We start from the raw sequence: 19,601 nt of genomic DNA, 5'->3' as shown, positions 1-19,601 counted from the left end.
CTTCAACTTTTACTAGAGTCGTTTTAAATATGAGTATATGTACTTCTACTTAAGTAAAGGATGTGTGTACTTTTGCCATCTCTGGTGATTATAGCGGTTAAGAATTATACAGCGATTTATTACAAACATGCACTGTTTAAAAATGTTTTAAACTTATAAAATAAATTTTTGAGGTACAGTTGATTACAGAGTTGTAACATATGTTTTAATCCCAGTTTCTTTGCAAAATATGTTCTGTGGACATGTGTATACATGATATTATGAAGACGTGGCACCTGTCATTCAATTCATTGGGCAGGGAAAACCACACTCCCATGTCACGTTGTGGTGGGCCTCAAAATCACTGGCATTTGGATCCTATTTTAACGTCAGTAAAATTAAAAAAAGAGACTTGTTGGGTTTATATCTTACCAACATGACTGTGGACACACTATAACTACACACAGCTCTGTCCAAACAGCCTCCAAAAGCTGATTTTGCATCATAGGTGACCTTTAAATCCCCATTCTTCCCTATTCTGATTCTCAGTTTTAATTTTAGCGGATCTTCTTGACCATGTCTAGATGTGAAAATGGAGAGTTGATGCTGTTTGCTTGGCTCATTAGATATTTTTATTGTGTTTTTGCAGTTCATTAGGTTTAGCAATCAAAATGGATGATAAGTGTTTTACTATGTTTTTAGAGTGATGCCTAAGAAGTCACAAATTATATTTATTTGGATGTAAAGTTAAGGAGAAGGCTAGTTTGGAACAATACTGCTATACAAAACACTAGAAATAATCTGTAAAATGATCAAACCATTTCTTTATTCACGATAACTTGTTTTGTAGAAAATAATTCTTGAATTTCAATAAATACTACAATAAAGTAACATCAACGTCTTGTATATAACACATTACGCTATAACATATAGCGTTATATAGAGTACATAGAGGATTTTACCTGAAATGTGTGTTATATTGCATATAAAGACCATTTGAGTACATTTGCTTAAAAGTACCAAGTGCATGTATGATCTCTGCATTGATGCAGTGAGAATTTCTTGTAAAACATGTACATAAAATTCAATCGTAAAGTACTATAGCCCTAAATGGCGCTAGGATAATATCTAGTATCAGGGTGAATGGCTCCAGTGGAGCCTGTGGTGTATGTTTGTCCATTCAGAAGGAAGTAAGGATATTGAATTGTTGTAATCGTGTTGGGCACAGGAACATGAGTCAAAGCCTGGACTGAGAGAGGAGAAGATACCAAATTTTGATTTACATTACAGTTTGGCAAACTATAAGGTTGTGTCATGGCTAAACTGATCTGGTTTACTTGCTGTTGTGAGAGCATAGAACAATGTGCTGCAGTGCTATTTTGTTGATATTTAACGCTCTCAAATGCTGAACGTGTAGCACAAGAATCTCCTCGTAAACTTGCTTGGGGATCTGAGATCGAAGGCCATTGAGGTATTTGTACATCTGCTAAAGATCTCCTGTCTGAAGAGTGTGAAACAGCTCTTCGTCTTTTAGATAGAAGATGAGAGTGTATTTCAGAGTGAGCATGAGACGTTGAAGGCGAAGGGGTGACTATGTTAGGTGTCTTCCAGTCTACAGCGGCACTTCCAACCATTCCCCACTGTGGATCCATTCTGAGAGGGAGAGGGTAGTAAGGGCTCAGCTTCTCAAGATGGGTGGCTGGAGTTGTTTGGAAAAGGGGGCCTTTATCATTCACGTCACAATGTGTTACAGGTGGATGAGTCACCCTGAGAATATTAGAGAATGTGAATTATTCACACATTTCAGAATTATTTTTAAGATAAAATAAAAAACTGGATTACTGAAGGCCAATTCACATGGCACAAACAAACAAATGTACACAATCATCACATAAGAGAACTTCTCAGACATTCTACAGTCTGACAAGCAAAGATTCAGCATGTTAAATTTGTAAAAACAAGCTAAGGCAGACACTCATATTGGTAACACTGATCTGAATCTGAAGTGTGGTGCTGTTTGTCGGTGCAGTGGGAATTGACCTTAATGGATCAGCTCATCCAAAAATGAAAATGTTGTTATTAATTACTCACCTTCATGTTTTTTCAATCCCTTGAGACCCCTGTTCATATTCGGAACACAAATTAAGATATTTTAAATTAAATCTGAGAGCTCTCTAATCCTTCCTAGACACCTAGGGCTGTGAGATGTTCAAAGTACATTCCAATTGTTTTTTGACCTCAAAGCTCAAATAACAAATTTGTTCTCTAAAAAACTGTAAAAAATTACTTTGTTCACATTTTTTTTTCACTTTGAACATCTCATGACCCTTGCTATCCATAGAGGATCAGAGAGCTCTAAGATTTCATCTTAATTTGTGTTTCGAAAACAATCAAAGGTCTCAGGCGAACAACATGAGGGTAGGTAATAAATAACTGGATTTTCATTTTTGGGAGAACTAATCCTTTTAACAAAATATCAACATCTGATTCTTCAATTAAATTCCAAAAAGTCTCCTACCTCCTTTTAGCCATTTTGTAAGCAAGCTCCTTGCTAGACTTTATGCTCTAGATTATATAGAAAAAAATGTTTTAGATAACATTTAGAAAAATACCATGTTTTTTTAATCATCCCAAAAAGAATTCAGGTAACATTTCTATCATTTCATTTTGTCAGTTTTAACATCCCTAAAGTTGCAACCAGTGCTTAATTTGTAAATTGCGAGGTCCCGGAACAGATCGTTGTAACAGATCCGGCATGTTTGTTTTTGTTTTTGATTACTATTTTTGGTGATTTTCACCTTTTAATGGACAGGATAGTTGAGATTACAGACAGGAAAGTGTCGCAGATCAAACTGAAGACCCAGGATCGGGTTGGGTGGCATGGACAAAAGTGAAGAGTGGGGTGTGTTTGAGGAGGGGGACAGGTAAAATGAGGTGCCAGATCAGATTTCAGAGGTTCCAGATCCGGATCCAGGTTGTTCTGGCACAACAAATGAAGCCCTGGTTAAAAACCCATAATGTTTCATATGTCTATATGAAAGAGGATGTTTAATGGGGGGGATTTTATAGACAGAAAATTGATTGGATTGTGAAAGGTACTTATTTAGTTACCAAATGACAATTTAAACAAGCAATATTTTACAGGCAAATTATTATGTTTTAAGTTATTTTCTTTGAATTTGCAATGTTTGATTTCATGTTCAGTGGCTCAGTGGTTAGCACTGTTGCTTCACAGCAAAAAGGTCGCTGGTTCCAGGTTGGACCAGTTGGCATTTCTGTGTGGAGTTTGCATGTTTTCCCCGTGTTGGCGTGGGTTTCCTCCGGGTGCTCCGGTTTCCCCCACAGTCCTATAGGTGAATTGGAGGAACTAAATTGGCCATAGTGTATGAGTGTGTGTGTGAATGTGAGGATGTATGGGTGTTTCCAATACTGGGTTGCAGCTGGAAGGGCATCTTCTGTGTAAAACATACACTGGAATAGTTTATTCCGCTGTGGCGACTCCTGAAGCCTGGTTTATACTTCTGCGTCAGGTGATCGGCGTGACCCACGGCGCATGCAACGCGCGTAGCTGTGCATTCATACTTCTGCGTGCTGTTTCTGTTGCTCTGCAATAACACTTCCAAAACGCTAGTCGGCAGTGAGGTGTTTATGTTCCTCTGTGTCGAGTTTCTTCACCGGTGTTTTGTTTTTCTGAACGCTTCCTTAATGTACAATTGGCTCAAACTTGCTCATTTTGAGGCAGGAACCGGCGGACGTGCAACAACTTTACTCATAAGGTAAACACAAAACAAAACTTTTCAACTGGAGCTCCTTCACGGGACTCCACACTTGTAAACACTCGCTCCAGCGGGCACGTGCGGCACTCGGTCCAGCACACATTCGTCAGCGCTACCAAGCCGACCAATCACAGAGCTTGCGCTAAGCGTTGTTGTGATGTGTAGTTAAATTTTTTGCGAGGTGCGCGTCAGCGACGCCTACGGCCAAGGCGAGGGCTATGCGTCCACGTGTAGGCCGCACCCTAGCATATGCGTGCGCTTGACGCAGAAGTATAAATCAGCCTTAATAAATAAAGGATCTAAGCCAAAGGAAAATGAAAGGAAATTATTTCATGTTTAATCTTACCTGTGACACACTGGGTTCAGAGGACATCCATAACTGTAAACATTTGCGTTTTCTAGCAGCTTCATTCTTTTGTTGAGTCTGTCCATCTGTGGGTGGAGGAGGCTGTTCCACTTTGTTTACAAGAGTAACACCTGACTCGGTCACCCCAAAAATTATCTGTGGGTTTGAATTCTTATATGTCTCAAGAGCCTCACTTGGTGCACCATGATTCATGTCGTGCCAAACAAGAACCTTAGAGGCATCATAAAGAAGATGTTCGATTCCAAACCATGATATTTTGCTAATCATTTCTTTGCAGGACCTTATGAAAAGCTCTTTTTCTTGGAGATATCTGCATGCGATGGACAGATGCTCGGCTTTCCCCACATCAAATGTCCCTGGCAACTGATCCGATGGTGTTTCCACAAAAGTCATTATAACTTTGTGGACCTTTTCCAGGTTTTCCAAACTGTCTCCAAAGTTGATCGTTGCAGCAACTGGCACAGATAAAAAGAAGCTTTTAATATCACGTGGATTTCGGAGTGCAGCCTCTGCCTCGAGGAGCTCACGCTTGCTCTTCAGATACATGTAATAAGAAGCATCAGGTGCCGCATGCAGCTGTTGATGCAAAGAGGACACCGCATGATAGTATTCCTGCAGTTTACCATCACCATCTTGTGCCAAGATCTTTTGAAAAGAAGCAAACAATGATGACTGCTGCTGAAAGCCGACTTCCCCCTTGTAGAGTTCTCCGTAAAGAGAAGGATCATACCAAAGCAAACTCCTAAATGTAGGTTTACCTCTTAGAAAGTTTATTTTGTTGTCCACAAACTGCCAAGCTTCCATCATCATCTGCAACTCCAAGTAAGAATTTATTGCTTCGTATTTCAGATCGACTTGTGCAGGGGGATGATCCAAATATTGCTCCAAGATGAGATGTCTTGAAACGAAAGATTGGTTGAATGGTATTTTCTGATCTCGTTCAAAACTTGAGATGAAATGCTGCAACATATTTTTGCATTTTGATTGCAAAGATTCCAGTTCGGTTAACAAGACTGTTTGGTCAGCCATTTTAAGAGTGTCTGAAATGTCATTGATGCTGTATTTGTTTTCAGCAAAGGTACTACTCACATTGCCATCATCAATGTTTTTCGTCATGTTCACAGATTGATTCTCTTTACTCTTTTGTTCACATAAACTATTCGGATTGACTAAAAGGTTTTGTTGGCTTGTTGTTGACTTTCTTTGCATCTGGATATGGTCACTGAGGGTGTTATTGATGGAGATTTCTGGGGAACCAGTCTTCTGGTCATTTTCCTTGGCCACTGGAAAAGAACTACAATCTTTGACAATGTCTAAAGCACTGGTACTGTCAGGACTGACACTAATAACAGAGCTCCTTCTTGATCTTTGTCTGCTGGTTCGTTTGTACTGAGAAAATCGTCTACCTCTCTTAGATTCAATAGGTACCAATAAGCAAACATCACTTCCAATTTGAGCATTTTCACTTCGAGAAGCCTTCCTGTTTTGAACAGAGGTTTCAGTGCTATTACTGCTATTGCCGCTCATAACAGCGTCAGTCTCGTTAGGCACCAGGCAGGGCAAATTTACCATGCAATATTGGCCTTTTTCAAACAACTGTTGTTTATGTGCAGTGCTGTCAAGTGTTATCCACACCACTGGTCTTTCTTTCAGATCTTCACTCGCTGATTCTTGCTTCTTGACAGTAGACTCAAATTTAGTCAAATAATCTCGAAGTTTAGAAATTAGCTGGGTTTCTGGTGAGTTTGCATCATCGTTTTTGTCTGGCCTTGGTGATTCAGAGTTGTCTTTGATTAAGAGTGTTCTTGGTGATTTTATAACACTGCTTTTTGTCTGTTCTGAAATCTCACACTGACCACTTAATGCTGAATCATCAACAGTAAGATCTACGATGTTACTTGAGGCACATTTCAAATCCTCAGGACTACATGGCTTTGAATTCAGTGTTATGTCTTTATGCACCTCCGTTTCAGTACTCGAAACACTATTGCCATTGGATGTGTTGATAATGTCGAGACATGATTTGTTTTCATTTGGGATATCTGCTGGAGTGTGTTTTCCTCCTTCAATACACTGTACATTTAGAATACCTTCCATGCTTATATTCTGCACAGTGCATTGTATAGGTCCTGTATTTGATGTATCACCGATAGTATCCATCACTTTGTCCTCTGGAGTCATGCTTGTCTGGACTTCAGTTTCTGATGCCCCACAATCACGTGTAGCTAAGTTCTCAGAAGCATCTAAATTGTTTTCTACTGACATATCAATTGTAAAATGTTCCTTGTTTAAGGGATTCAATCTAGTCTCTGATGTCTCTTTCAGGAGCATGTTCCCCTCCTTGCACACTGTGCTGTAATCATTAGTAGTGCATGTGGCTGAAGATGCTTTGTTTTGATTTGAGCTGCTTTCAGTCGCCTTCATTTGTTCTCCTTCATCCACCATTAGTAGAATTTCGCGTGAAGTGAAATCTTTTGTTGCCTTCTCAGTGAAATCTGAATCACTTTTACTTAGATCTTCTGAAGATGGTTCTGTTAGAACTATTGGTTTCTCTTTGGTCTGAGGAATAGTGTTGAATTCCATTGATGGTGGGAGATCTTTGCTTATAACCGACATGACTGGACTACAGTGACCTTGGGGTATGCTTCCATCGTCTTCAGATGTTATTCTTAAATTAGAGCCTGGTTCTGGATCTTTGTTGTCTGTGAGGACTGTTTCAGATGTATGTGAATTGACTGCTGCATGGGGACACAATAGTTTTCTGCTACGATTTTTCTTTGCTCGCCAAAAATGTGTTTTCTTGGCGTATTTCCTTCTCTTGAAGGAGTGACCTATTGATAAGGATGTGTGCTGTTTTTCAAAAGATATCTTCTTTCTGTCTGATTTGCTTAATTTCTTGCATTTCAATATTTTAGATTTGCTGTACTTCAGTGCTAGTAGTTGTATTAGTTCTGCATTACAGATCACATCTTCTTTGTGACCTTCGTTGTTGCACATTTGTGTCCCTGTCATCATTTTGTTCCTTCTTTTACCTATTTTACTTTGAAGGACTTTGATTTTTGAAAATCGCTCAGAGAGAGAAAGCATTTCTTTAATATCAGTAGATGTTTTATTGGATTTTAGAGTAATTGTAAAATGATTATCTTCACAGCTTTTCATGTTTAGGCTTGTTGCAGCTTCGCAGTGGTCTTCATTATCGTTTTTTGGCTTGGAAATTGTGTCTGTGGGTCTGCTCATAAGGAAAGCCTTCGAGGAGAAAACATGCTTTTGATTTTTGCTTGGCAACAGTTGATCAAGTTGAAGCCTTCTGTACAATTCCTGCTGTACTGTTTCCATGTCAAACTCTGGAGATATTTCACAGCATTTCTCACATTTAAACGAATCTGTATCTTTAACACTGTTGCAGATTTTCACATTCTGCTTTTCCTTTTCTGCCATGACAGAACTGAGATTACAGTCTGATGTCCCACAGCTTGAGACTTCCATAAAGCTTGCAATATCCATGATGGTGATGTTGTTTGCATTCTCAGTGTTGGGTATTTCAACCAAGTTAACACCTGGATTTGATTCATTCTCCTGTAAAACCACACTTCTGCAGAGCTCATGTTCAATGTGATTGAGCTTAGCTTCATTGCAGGAACATGTTAAAGGACTTGGTTGCTTAATATGCTTAAACTGTTTATTCGTGTTTTCATCTGTGATGTTGAGATTCGACAATCCCAGTAATGAGGTTTTCTCTGAAAGTTTATCTGAAGGCACATAGTCCTGCATCTTTAGCAGGCAATCATTTCCCATTTCTTTCAACAACACTTGTGGATGATCTGGGTGTTTGGTTTCATGAATGTGTGTTGAGCTACAATTATCCTTGATTAACAAATAATTGTTCTCTGACAGAATTTCGGTATCAACGCATTGTAGATTCAGTTTGAATTCATTGTCTTTTGTCTGTTTAATACTTTCTTTAGGCTCCGTTTGAGAGAGACTGGAGGTCTTTGCCTTGTTCGGTTTTGGAAAGAGTAATCCTTTTTTATACTTTTGATAATAAATGTCATAGAAATCTATCCGGTCGGCCAACTCTTGCTTTTGTTCTGGCGACATGTTTTCACGTGACCAGATGTATTGATGTCTTTCCTCTTCATTCATTTTGAAATAGGCAGCATATTTCTGGAATTTTAATTTGAATAACCTCATTGAAGGCAATATTGGGGCATGTGTACTTTGATCATTCATTAAGAATTTTAGAGGACGGTCTCTTTCAGCATTCTCCTGGTCCATACTAGACGGATCTTTACACTGATTTCCAGCAAATCCATAATTATTCTCTTGGTTTTGATGGACTGGTTTGTAATTCCTATCATCACATCCTGAGTCTGTGTATGCTTCCTCTGGCTTTGAGCAGTTGGTCTGTTGGTTTGCGTCTTGTCTAGATAGACGAGGATCTCTAACCAAGCGTGAAGAATACACCACAGTTGAAATCTTGTCCACTGGAGTTTGAGATATCGTGTCACATTTATTTTCCTTTCTTTCAGCATTTTGTTTGTGAGTACTCAAGAAGGATTTATTCCCCAGCCAGTTTTCGGAGAGAGCAGTGTGGTCCACAACTGGTACTGAGCAGCTAGAAAGTTCTGAGTCCTCGCTGGCAGGAGTCCAGTGCTGATTTAGGTTGAGTGACTGAGTGTTTTGCATATCAGCCTTCTGAAATAGAGATTCTACTCTTGGATTCTGAGGTGTATAATCAGTCTCATAAAGGTGTGGTGTGCCAAAACGTTTGAATGTAATGGTGGCTGTGTTTCCTTTTCCTCTTCTTTCTGCCACAGTACATGCCTTATAGCGGTCTAGTGTAATTTAGGAAGTAGAACAAAACAAATGTTATTGATTGAATTAGCTATTTTGAATTTAAATGTATTGTTAAAAGCTCTGTACAAAAAAACTTGACTTTATGACTAATGGAGTCAATTTTTTTGTATTTAAAACAAGTCTTATTGAAGTCTAAGAATAATTGTCTTGGCTAAAATGAGGCTAAGTTTGGGCTGTTAAAATCCAATAAACATCTAAGAATAGCCCAAAACTAGACATCAAATTGAAAGGAATGAATGACTACACATGTGAAGTTTGTCTAATCTGTGTATTTGATGGCTTATCTAGTTTCGGACTATTGTTAGATGTCAATTAGACGTCTATTAGCTGATCCATGTCAGTTTAGCCTTGTTTTAGCCAAGCTGTCTATGTTTAGACATGTATTAAACACAAAATTGCTTGGTGGGAATGCATTTGATGTGCTTTTGTTTTATCTTACCATTCACTTGGCCAATAGGTAGCGTTGGTAGGTTTGTATGTAGAGTCTGAATGGCACTGCTGACAGGAACAAATGAAACTACAGCATATGGCAAACACTGCCTAGGTCTTTCAGTAAGCTCCTGCTTTTCATTAAAGTCAAACAGAAAAACCTAGAAAAATAACGTTTTACTAAGACACTTGTTGACCTTCGAATTTAACAGATTGGATTATTGGCTATGCTAAGATTAAATCAACTCACAGCAGAACCCAGTATTTGCTGGTGAAGAGTGTCTCGATGGGACGCTGCATCTTTACACATATGACAGTCGAAGGCCACTGTGGGATCCTGGGTTTTGTTCCAGTCCAAACATGGAGCAATTTTTTTCACCTTTCCATAAAGAACCTGAATCCCCAAAGCACAAACATGTTCACACAAATGATATTCAGAAAAATACGAAATATATATAAATCAACAGATATATTAAGGAGGGTTAGGCATCTGGCCCTATCATACACCCGGCACAATAAGGCGCAAAATGTGTTTGGCGCAATTTGTTGCTATTTTCAGACAAGCATAACCCTAATTTTCACATTTTGCACCATGTTGTTTAAATAGCAAATCCATTTGCACCACTTTGTGGACTTATGGGCATGCTGGTCTGAAATAAAAGTGTGTTAAGGCGCATTGTTGGTGAGCTGCTATTTTGAGGAAGTGAAATAGACCACGCCATTGACCAACTAAAAGCAGTTCTAAAGTCCAGCGCAGAGCTGGTTATGCGCATATGTGGATTCAAAACATGTACACATTGCTTAATACACATAGGACGTACCGCAATACAAAATGTCTTTACATATGAAAAAAATTTTAAGATTAAAATGTTACAAAAAGGATTATTTTTTACATAAATATAAAAACCACTGCCTCCATGCCTCATCTTTTACAGTTTATTCATGACAATTTGCATTTGTAAAATGTTATAATTATTAGAAGTATTATTTATTATATACATATTTATATTTGTTTTAATAAAAACAAGTTTAGATTTGTCCACCTGTTGGGTTTTGGAGACGTCACTATATGGAGCATAGGATGTGTGTTTGGATATAACTCAGTTTTTTGAACACACTTTTTTATTATAATTCATTTGCTGTAAATTAAAACTAAATTTAGAAATATTTTTTTAAACAAATCTTTACGCTTAACAAATGAAATTAAATAAGTAGGCTAATAGATGTCTTCAGTGGAGTGCATACAACACTGTTTCCTAATCCACGAAAGTAAAGAAGTAAAGAATAAAAGTAAAAAGAAAGAGAAAGTAAAGAGACCGAATGGAGGAGACTCATTCTTTATCCTTGCACTGCAGATCTGTTTAACTGTTTTCTCGTTAGTGAAGCGTTTAGTTTTTTCACTTAGAAATTACACCATGTAAATAGAAAATGCGCCATGGCATGACGCAACTGACTCTTAAAGGGAATGGGAGATGAGACGCTGATTGGTTTAATGCACGTTATGCTCAAAACACACCCATAAGAATAAGCACTACCCTGTTAGACCATGCGCCTACGGCGCAGAGTGTATTTTTTTATCCATATAATAGCAAAAGTGGATTCGGAGATGCCCTTAATGATTTTGCACCATATGCTTTGTGCCTAGATCGTTAAAATCGTGTTACAGAATGTTTTCTTACATTGTATTACATTATAATTTATCCATATCTTTCATATTGTAATATAGTTTGGGAAAGTACTTTGTTTCTTCAGAAAGGTTTTGTAAAGATTGCAACTCGATCAAATTCATTTACGCCGTCCTATATTCTATTTCAGAAACTACATCTTCTTTACATCTATGATATTAACATTTTTCAAATATGTTTTCATGTACAAGATTTATTCAAATGAAAGTAACATGCCAGATCAATTCAGAGGGTATTTTCATTTTCCCAAAGTTTATACAAGTAGAGCGCAATACTCGATTAGATTTAGGGGTATTAAGTTATGGAACGATTTATCCCATACAACAAAAAGATGTTCCTCTTTAACAAGTTTTAAGAGATACATAAGGAAACACTTTAATGTCATTTTGTAAGAATTTTATTGTATGTATGATTTAACTTTATTTTATGGCTGTGTATGTGACTGTAATTTCATTTGTGTGTATTATGTGTATTATTATTCACTTTTAACTGTAAGTTAGCATTTGTTGTAATGCAATTGTTTTGTCATTGTCTTTTAATTATTATTATTTAGGTAGAGGCTCTAAATAAGCCTTTTTTTGCCTCTTCCTGCAAATTATGGCTTTTTTTTTTTTGTTTTAATATAATATTTTTGTATTCCTCTGCAAATAAATAAAGTAATATTACACAAAGAAGTATCATTAAAGGGATAGTTCAACCAAAAATTTAAGTTCTGTCATCATTTAGTCACCTATTATTTGTTCCAAACCTGTAAGAGTTTCTTTCTTCTGTTGAACACACACTATTATTTTGCTGAAAATCTGTAACCACTGAGTTTTCAACAAAAGATCCAAAAAGGTTTGGAACCACTTGAGGGCTAATAAACAGCTACACTACACTTTAAATTTAGTAGTACACTTTAAATTTTGGGTGAACTATCCTTTTAAGATACACTAAGGAAATAACAACAACAAACCTTGAAAATGAACAGCTTTTTAGCACTTGTGCAGGCTGATTTCAATGCCACATCAACATGCTTAAACAGATATACTCCATAAGATGGCTTTCCCAAGGCATGCTGTGTTGTGCTGCCAACCGGCAGACCATGCTGATAAATCTGGGTCGTCAATTGATCTGTTGCCGCTAAAAAGCAGAATCTTTCCTCCATTTCTCTCCCATGTCTTCCTTTAGCACGCATCTCTGCCCTGTAGTTAGTCAATGAATAGTGAAAGACAGGCATGCAATGAAAAACAACATTAATTTATTGGGGAAAATTCATATTTGGTGGGTAACTCATGTTTGATGTAGCACCAGCGAAGGTGCTGCATGCTTAAAGGTCCCATGAATTTAAAATAAAGTTCTTAAAATGTTAGTATCAGTATGTATGTCATAAAGATATCTATATATTTGAGTGCTCCAAAACAGTGACAAAATTTGCTTGGATATATAAACATCCAAAGTTTGCAGTTTATCACTTCTGCCTAAACAGATCAACATTTTTTTGACATCACCTCATGTTTCAGTTTCTCATCAAATCTTCTGACCATTCAAATGCTCTATACCCAGCAGACACATCATAAGACCTTAATTTTAGGTTAGATTTACATCGGCAGCATCTGAGGACAATGTTATTTTGACGTCCAATAACAACGTGAAACGACAATTGAAAATTTATATTTTGTTGATGTTGTGTTGGAAAGTGACAAACATCCAACGTTGAGCCAACATCATAAGCCAGCGTCATATTGATGTCAAATACTGATATTATTTGTCAGGTATGGCCACCAAAATCCAACATGATGTCATAGTGGTAATGTCCACACAACGTCAAGCTGTAACATCATCAGACATTGATATTCGATTGTTTTTAGGTTGTGTCAACATCTTAAACCATCATATTGATGTCAAATACTGACATTTATTCGTCAGGTATGGCAACCAAAATCCAACGTCTAATAGAAGTCATATTGGTAACGTCCACACAACGTCAAACCATAACATCATTAGACATTGATATTTCATTGTTTTTAGGTTGCATTGGAAAATGACCAAAATGTAACGTCTGTCCAACGTTGGACATTGATGTCAGCCTGACGTTGGGTTCTGATGTCAACCCAATTTTAATTTCCAAATAAAATGGAACGTCCCACGACGTTGGGGTATAACGTCAATCTGTTGTCCTGTGCCAGCTGGGATGGTATCTGACATACGTTGTAAGTCCCGCCCAACTTCATGTTTTAGTTGAGATTATGTCAAACATTGAACAAAAAAAATGCACATTTTAAAGCACTTCACGGGACCTTTAAAGGGATAGTTTGCTCAAGTGAAAACTTATTCATTATTTTTTCACCCTCAATTGTTTTTTTTTCTGTTGAATACAAAATAAGATATTTTGTAAAATGTTAAAAAACAAAGCAGTAGCCAATTGCATCCAGAGTAGGAATAAAAAATACTATGGAATTCAATAGCTACTTATTTCTAACATTTTTTGTACATTATAAATGTCTTCTTCTGTACAGAAACCAAAGTGGAACCGCTTGAGGGTGAGTAAACTGCAGCATTTTCATGTTTGGGTGAACTATCACTTTTAAGCCACTTGAAGTCTACAATCACACTTTTAAAAAAGCAGCACAACAGGAACAGGACATCCTGATATTGCAGCCTGCAGGTTTCTGAACTTACCTTTTTTCAGAGAACTTTTTAAGGAGCTCCTCATTGTGCACTAAACAGACATCTTTCCAATCCCATGCATTTGCTTGATCCTTTCTTGTGTCCAGCTTGAAGTCTTTGAGTTTTGTTTGAATGAGACTGTAATCACGGCTCTCCTCTGAACAGCATTCCAAAAGTACTGACCAAAAACGAGCCAAACAGAACTTTTCAAACAACATTTAACTGTGGATTTAACAAGTGCAATCATTACACTGGTTGGATGTTTAGCCAGCTGAAAAGTCCTGCATTAAATTGAACAGGAGATCGTATAATGCATGTGGTCTAGCTAGTTATATGCTGTTCTCAAGCAAACCTTTCCAATACTGGTGACCAGCAACCATTCCTATCTACTCATACCATGCTAAACATATTTTACAAAACATTTTGATGGTGAACTACGTGCAACAGGGTATATGTCATCACAAGTAATATTTTGATGATCTGGATTTTAGAAAAACCTTCTCCGGAGGTGCGTTTCTTCCTGGGTATGGTGAAGTTCTTTAGTGCAAGGGTTCCTGTTAATGTTGACTGGTGTGATCTGGAGCCCTCTGCTGTTTCCTCATGCCGTCTTCTCTCCATATCCCTGTATAATTAATACACACCCTGAAGAGAAAAAAAAAATACTTCCTTGAATCTGACATGTAAAAAGAGAGGTTGATTTTTTTTCTCTTTGATCAACTGATATTTCAAAAGCACTATGATAACTGCTTTACAACTGTCACTTTCACAAACATACAATTGATTTCTGTGAATTCGGGATATTGTGGATTCATGTAATAATTCTAATATCCTACTTTATATTAGGTGGAATTAACTACTATGTACTTGCATTAAAACATAAATACAATGTATTTACTGTGTTCATAATGTATTGCAACACTTGCGATGTTGTTGAGGTGGGATACGAGTAGGGTTAAGGACAGGTTTGGTGGTGAGTTAAGGTATAAGAGATGGTCAACAGTGTGAGTACATGAATTAAATTTAACCAGGCTCATTCTGAAAATGTACCCCTATATACATTTCTGGAGAGCGAAAAATACGTCCCCGGAGGTACTTTTTTTTTGCTGCAGATTTTGTTTTTAGAATCCACTAGAGGCCACTGTGTAGGCTTTTTGAGATCTCAAATTTCTCCCACGAGTGTCATTTGCGCCTGCTCTTCTCGTGTAAATCCAGCAAAGCCCACTGATTTTTCCTAAATTTTCAGATTTGTTCACATTATTTTCTTGTTTATTTAATTTTTGGGTGTTTTGTTTTTATTTTACCTGCTTTCTGGAACCTCTCTGCGCCAGACTCGAACCCCGTCGTCGTGGTCAACTACTCTCTGTGTCTCAAGTCCGCCTACATACACTGTAAGCCACTGGGCAAACTGGTAACAGTGGGAAAGCTGTCCATATGGAGGTAAGCGGTCAGCTGCTATCGCAAAAAGGAACGGCGTCATACCAACCATAGTGTTCGTTTTAAAGACGAAATGCGGTCATACGTACTTATGGTTACATAATTCACAAATGTATTTAGGGCTACATTTTTAGAATGAGTCTGTTGCAACCAGATGTAATTACATGCAGGTATTTAATCAACACACGTACATTGTAAAACTATGTGTTAACACATTAAGTATTAACAAATTATTAATTTCAGTGTCAATACATATTAGTTAAGGCCACAAAGTGAGACCATAACAACTGATTTAACCCCTTCAGACCTGAATTATGTTTCAGAAAAAAATTTAAAAGTTTATTTCTCATTTTCTTAACAGGAGATTTCACCCAAAAATTTTAATTATGTCCCTTTACTTGTTTGAGTTTCTTTCACAAAACACAAAATAAGAAACTATGAAAAAAATGGAAGCCTGTAACTGTAATACAGTAAATGTTTTTCTTTTATGGAAGTCAATCGTTACAGGTTGTCAGCTTTCTTCAAAGCATCTTATTTAGTGTTCGACAGAAGAAAGAAACTCAGTCCATTTTTATTTTTGGGTGAACTATCCCTTTAAGTGCAAGTTCCCGTTGCCCACACAAATTAATCCACGCTTACCACCACCCTGCAATTTTTTACCCACACAGCCATTTGTTATAACCTAGTTCTTAAGGGCAGTATTGCCATTAAATACGAACTTCATGATAAATAATGGTTATAGCTAGTTAAAGTTTTATAGATAGTTAAAGCTAAATATCACCAAACATCATTGTAGCATGAGCATTCTGCTATTCGCCTTGTATTTATGCTACGGTGTTGATAAAAGTGAACTTTGCTTACACTGTTGTATAACCCACTCAGTTCTGCTTCTTTGTAATGTGACTTTACGGCTATAAAACATCACTGGAGTATTCATTTAACAAATTGAGCATTTTACAATAGACCAGCAGGGAACAAAGAAAATAAAATGTAGAAATTTGGCCTATATGAATGGATGTTTAAAAAGTATTTACACTGACACAAGAAAACTGGTAAGATATATGAAGTGCAAACATTGATACAAGTATTTAAGCTTTTACATGCAAAAGCAACTCTATTTCAGTTTGTCATTGCTAATAAAATGGCTTAGCAAATGTTGCTATTATGCAATGACAATCATGTGAGCTTTAGGTTCGACTACCGCTGTATTATTACTTGTACTATTAAACAAAATCTTGTTTATGTTCATCATAACATACATTATGAAAATGTATTTTAAAACAAATAGGTCTATGCAACATGTTTATTGACAGGTAAAATGACATCATTCATAAGCATAGCCTACATAGCCTACATAACCAACATAACGCAGGCTTCAACGTGTTAATGAAATTAGTTTTGAATCACTTTTGGTTTGAAATCTATGATTCGAGTACTTACCATCATGTAGAACGGCAGTTGAATGTGTACGGCATGATCTAAGTGTCTTAGCAGGGAAATGTGCGAAGATTGTCACTTCAGTTTGAGGAACATCAAGTGAGACATACCAAAAAGGAAATCGCTTGACCTCAAACGCTGAGCAGCAAAGGCACAGGAAATTACCTAGTACTGCTAACACTACCACCATGGGTTCTTCTTTAGTTCGACCACCAATAAACCCTAAAATATATCACACATTTAGACACAAGAGGAGAACATTTTGGATAATTTTATCTTTTAAAAACTCTAGAATTTTGGTATTTTATTATATGAAAGTCTATGGGTCAAGTGAGGACACTTCATGTGTACTTCAGGGCTTTATGTAGGACAGTACTGACCATCAGAAACATATTTTTAAAGACTAGTTTTGACAATCTATAAAAATAGAACGTTATTCTTTTTTGTACTATTTAATTATGCCATTTTGAATTAAAAATGTGCATTTTGTGTTTCATACTGATGCATTTCATGCAAAGAGGAAATGCTTTTTGTGTTGAGCTATACGCCAACTGACCATCTTTCTCAGAAAAAAAGAAGTCTCTATTTTCAGCATTTACGCCCATGTTCACACCCGCTAGTAGCTGCCATTTTCTGTGCTTCCTTTTTTGTGGGTTTTGCTTTTCTTCTTGAGAATGATTTCAATCTTAAAGTTTTTAAATACTTGCACATCCTATGACTTTAGCTCTGTGAAAATAGTACAAACCTTTGCTTAGTGCAATGACATGAGTAGTATTTCTGAAAGAAAAGGCCAAGAGGCTAAGATTGGGAAGCTTTCAGAAATCATGGCTCAGCAATTGAGCTCAAATGACCCTGAGTCAGAGGGACATTTTTCCTGACACATGTGGAACAGCATTACATTTATGGTCAGTAAGCTAAACACCCTTGCCCTATATAGCTAAATAAATCACTTAAAACTTGAAGACAAATTGTTTTGATAAGAACAGAAAAGAAACACTGGAAATAGGCTGATTTTACAAGTCCCATACAGACAAACAGTTGATGTTGTTTTTTTTCACCGTTTTTTATCCATTCAGTCGATCTCCAGGTCGAGCTGGAACACTTTCAGATTAGCTAAGCATAAATCATTAAATCAGATTAGACCATTAGCATCTTGCTCAAAAAATGTATAAAGAGTTTTGATTAATCATTCATTCATTTTCTTTCCAGCTGCAACCCATCACTGTAAAACACCCATACTCGCTCATTCACACACATACACTATGGACAATTTAGCTTACCCAATTCACCTATAGCGCATGTCTTTAGACTTGTGGGAGCACCGGAGTACCCGGAGGAAACCCACACGAACACAGAGAGAACATTCAAACTCCACACAGAAAATCCAACTGACCCATTCAAGGCTCAAACCAGCGACCTTCTTGCTGTGAGGCGACAGCGCTACCCACTCCGCCGCCAGTTTTGATTATTTTCTTATTTAATATTTCTGTATTTACAAAATGTACTAAGACCAACGAAAAATTTAAAAGTTTCTAGGTTTCTAGGTTAATTTGGCTATACTCTCTTTCCAGAGTAACAATCAAGGAATTTTGCTGCAGTACCATAGCTGCAGCAGGCGCAATGATATTACTCAGCGGTGTTGCCTAGTTAGCCGAAGACTACTTTCAGGTGCTGTCTAAAATCATTGCTACACAAGAATGAGAGTTTCAAGAGTTCACACTTAGCTGATGATTGATTATAAAGCGTGTTTGGCATGCTATCCTGGGAGAGAGCCCTGAGCTCATAAGATCCTCGAGCCCGGGGCTCCCTCCCGTTGCAAGACGGGAGGGGAGTTTGAGCTTAGGTAGATCTCGAGAACTCCCCTGCTGTAGTAACTAATGAACGGATAGTGATTGAGAGATTACTACTTACTAGGAGCATGTCTATTGTGCTGATTTGGATTAGTCAATTAACTGAAGTTGCATGTTTTTTTTTTTTTGGACGGTGGGAGGAAACCAGGGAACCCGGGGGAAACCCACGTGAGCACGGGGAGAAAGTGCAAGAAACGCACAGAAACGTCTGCTGGTTTGGCAAAGCCTGTAACCAGAGACGTTCTTGCTGTGAGGCAACAGTGCCAAGCACTGGGCCACCGTGTCACCCATCTAGGAAGAAGGAGGAGTAGGAGTGGAAGGGGGATTCTTCAAAATGAAGATAGCGGTGGAAAGTAACCCAGGGTATTTGTAGTAGTTTAGGAGTCGTCTGATTGGTGCATTGTGAATTGGATAATGCGGATCCAGCCGCTAGCAATCATAAGCACGTGATCCTCTCGAAATTAGTTTATAAATAAACTTCACAAAGTTCCTAACTATTCTGACCTAGCAACTTTTCATTTTCCATTGGTCTTACGCCCGATTCACAAGGGGTTTCAGCGTCAATGCTTGACGGAGGGCATGTCTGAAGATGGGATTGATGCGATCGTCATAGCAGCATCCGCCAATGAAATTAGTCCACAATTGGCTACTGTCTGAGCTAAGGTATTTGCATAAAGCAATTTGATTGGCTGACGTATCCGTTGGCACTTGAGAAATTCTCAACTTCTGCGAGCATGCGGCACAGACGGATCCACAATTCAGTTTGACAATGCTTGACGTTACTCATTCAAAGTAAATGGGAAGCGTTGGCACTGACGGCTCTAGTGAATGGGGCATTACACAATGTGACTACAGAAAAATCATGCTTTAAAAGTAAAATTATTGGCTCCTGTCAGACCTAGAATTTAGCTGAATGGATAAAAAAAATAAAAATTCAACTATTAAACTACGACTTGTAAAATGAGCCTGTTTCCAAAAAAAAAGCCGTGCCTCTTTAAAAAAAATGTAGTAAACTCCTTGCCTTAAAAGCAACAAGTTGACTTTATTTTTAAAAATAATTAGCAAACCCGTTAAAGATTAAACTGTTAAAAGGATAATTCACTCAAAAATAAAAATCTACTCACTCCTGACATGTTCA

The 19,601-nt window shown here is 37.5% G+C and overlaps 1 protein-coding gene across 3 annotated transcripts in view; it reads right to left on the bottom strand.

The window, feature by feature from the left end:
• Positions 1 to 783: 783 nt before the first annotated feature.
• The window catches only part of LOC130236146 (uncharacterized), a 37,772-nt gene continuing 18,954 nt past the window's right edge, over positions 784 to 19,601 (bottom strand). The window contains exons 1-9 of one of the 3 annotated variants that reach the window (XM_056466741.1): positions 16,617 to 16,701; positions 14,240 to 14,384; positions 13,755 to 13,920; positions 12,049 to 12,277; positions 9,659 to 9,802; positions 9,419 to 9,569; positions 4,102 to 8,957; positions 2,498 to 2,544; positions 784 to 1,746 (exon numbers count right to left, since the gene is read on the bottom strand). In XM_056466741.1, the coding sequence (XP_056322716.1) occupies positions 1,086 to 1,746; positions 2,498 to 2,544; positions 4,102 to 8,957; positions 9,419 to 9,569; positions 9,659 to 9,802; positions 12,049 to 12,277; positions 13,755 to 13,920; positions 14,240 to 14,360 (6,375 nt within the window). In that variant the 5' untranslated portion in view covers positions 14,361 to 14,384; positions 16,617 to 16,701 and the 3' untranslated portion in view covers positions 784 to 1,085. Of the gene's footprint in view, positions 1,747 to 2,497; positions 2,545 to 4,101; positions 8,958 to 9,418; positions 9,570 to 9,658; positions 9,803 to 12,048; positions 12,278 to 13,754; positions 13,921 to 14,239; positions 14,385 to 16,616; positions 16,702 to 19,601 lie in introns of those variants that run through there. The other 2 variants (XM_056466742.1, XM_056466743.1) reach the window with 2 other exon arrangements.

This window comes from Danio aesculapii, chromosome 10 (genome assembly GCF_903798145.1).
Source record: "Danio aesculapii chromosome 10, fDanAes4.1, whole genome shotgun sequence".
NCBI lineage: Eukaryota > Metazoa > Chordata > Actinopteri > Cypriniformes > Danionidae > Danio > Danio aesculapii.
This window is presented reverse-complemented; position numbering and strand designations above follow the sequence as displayed.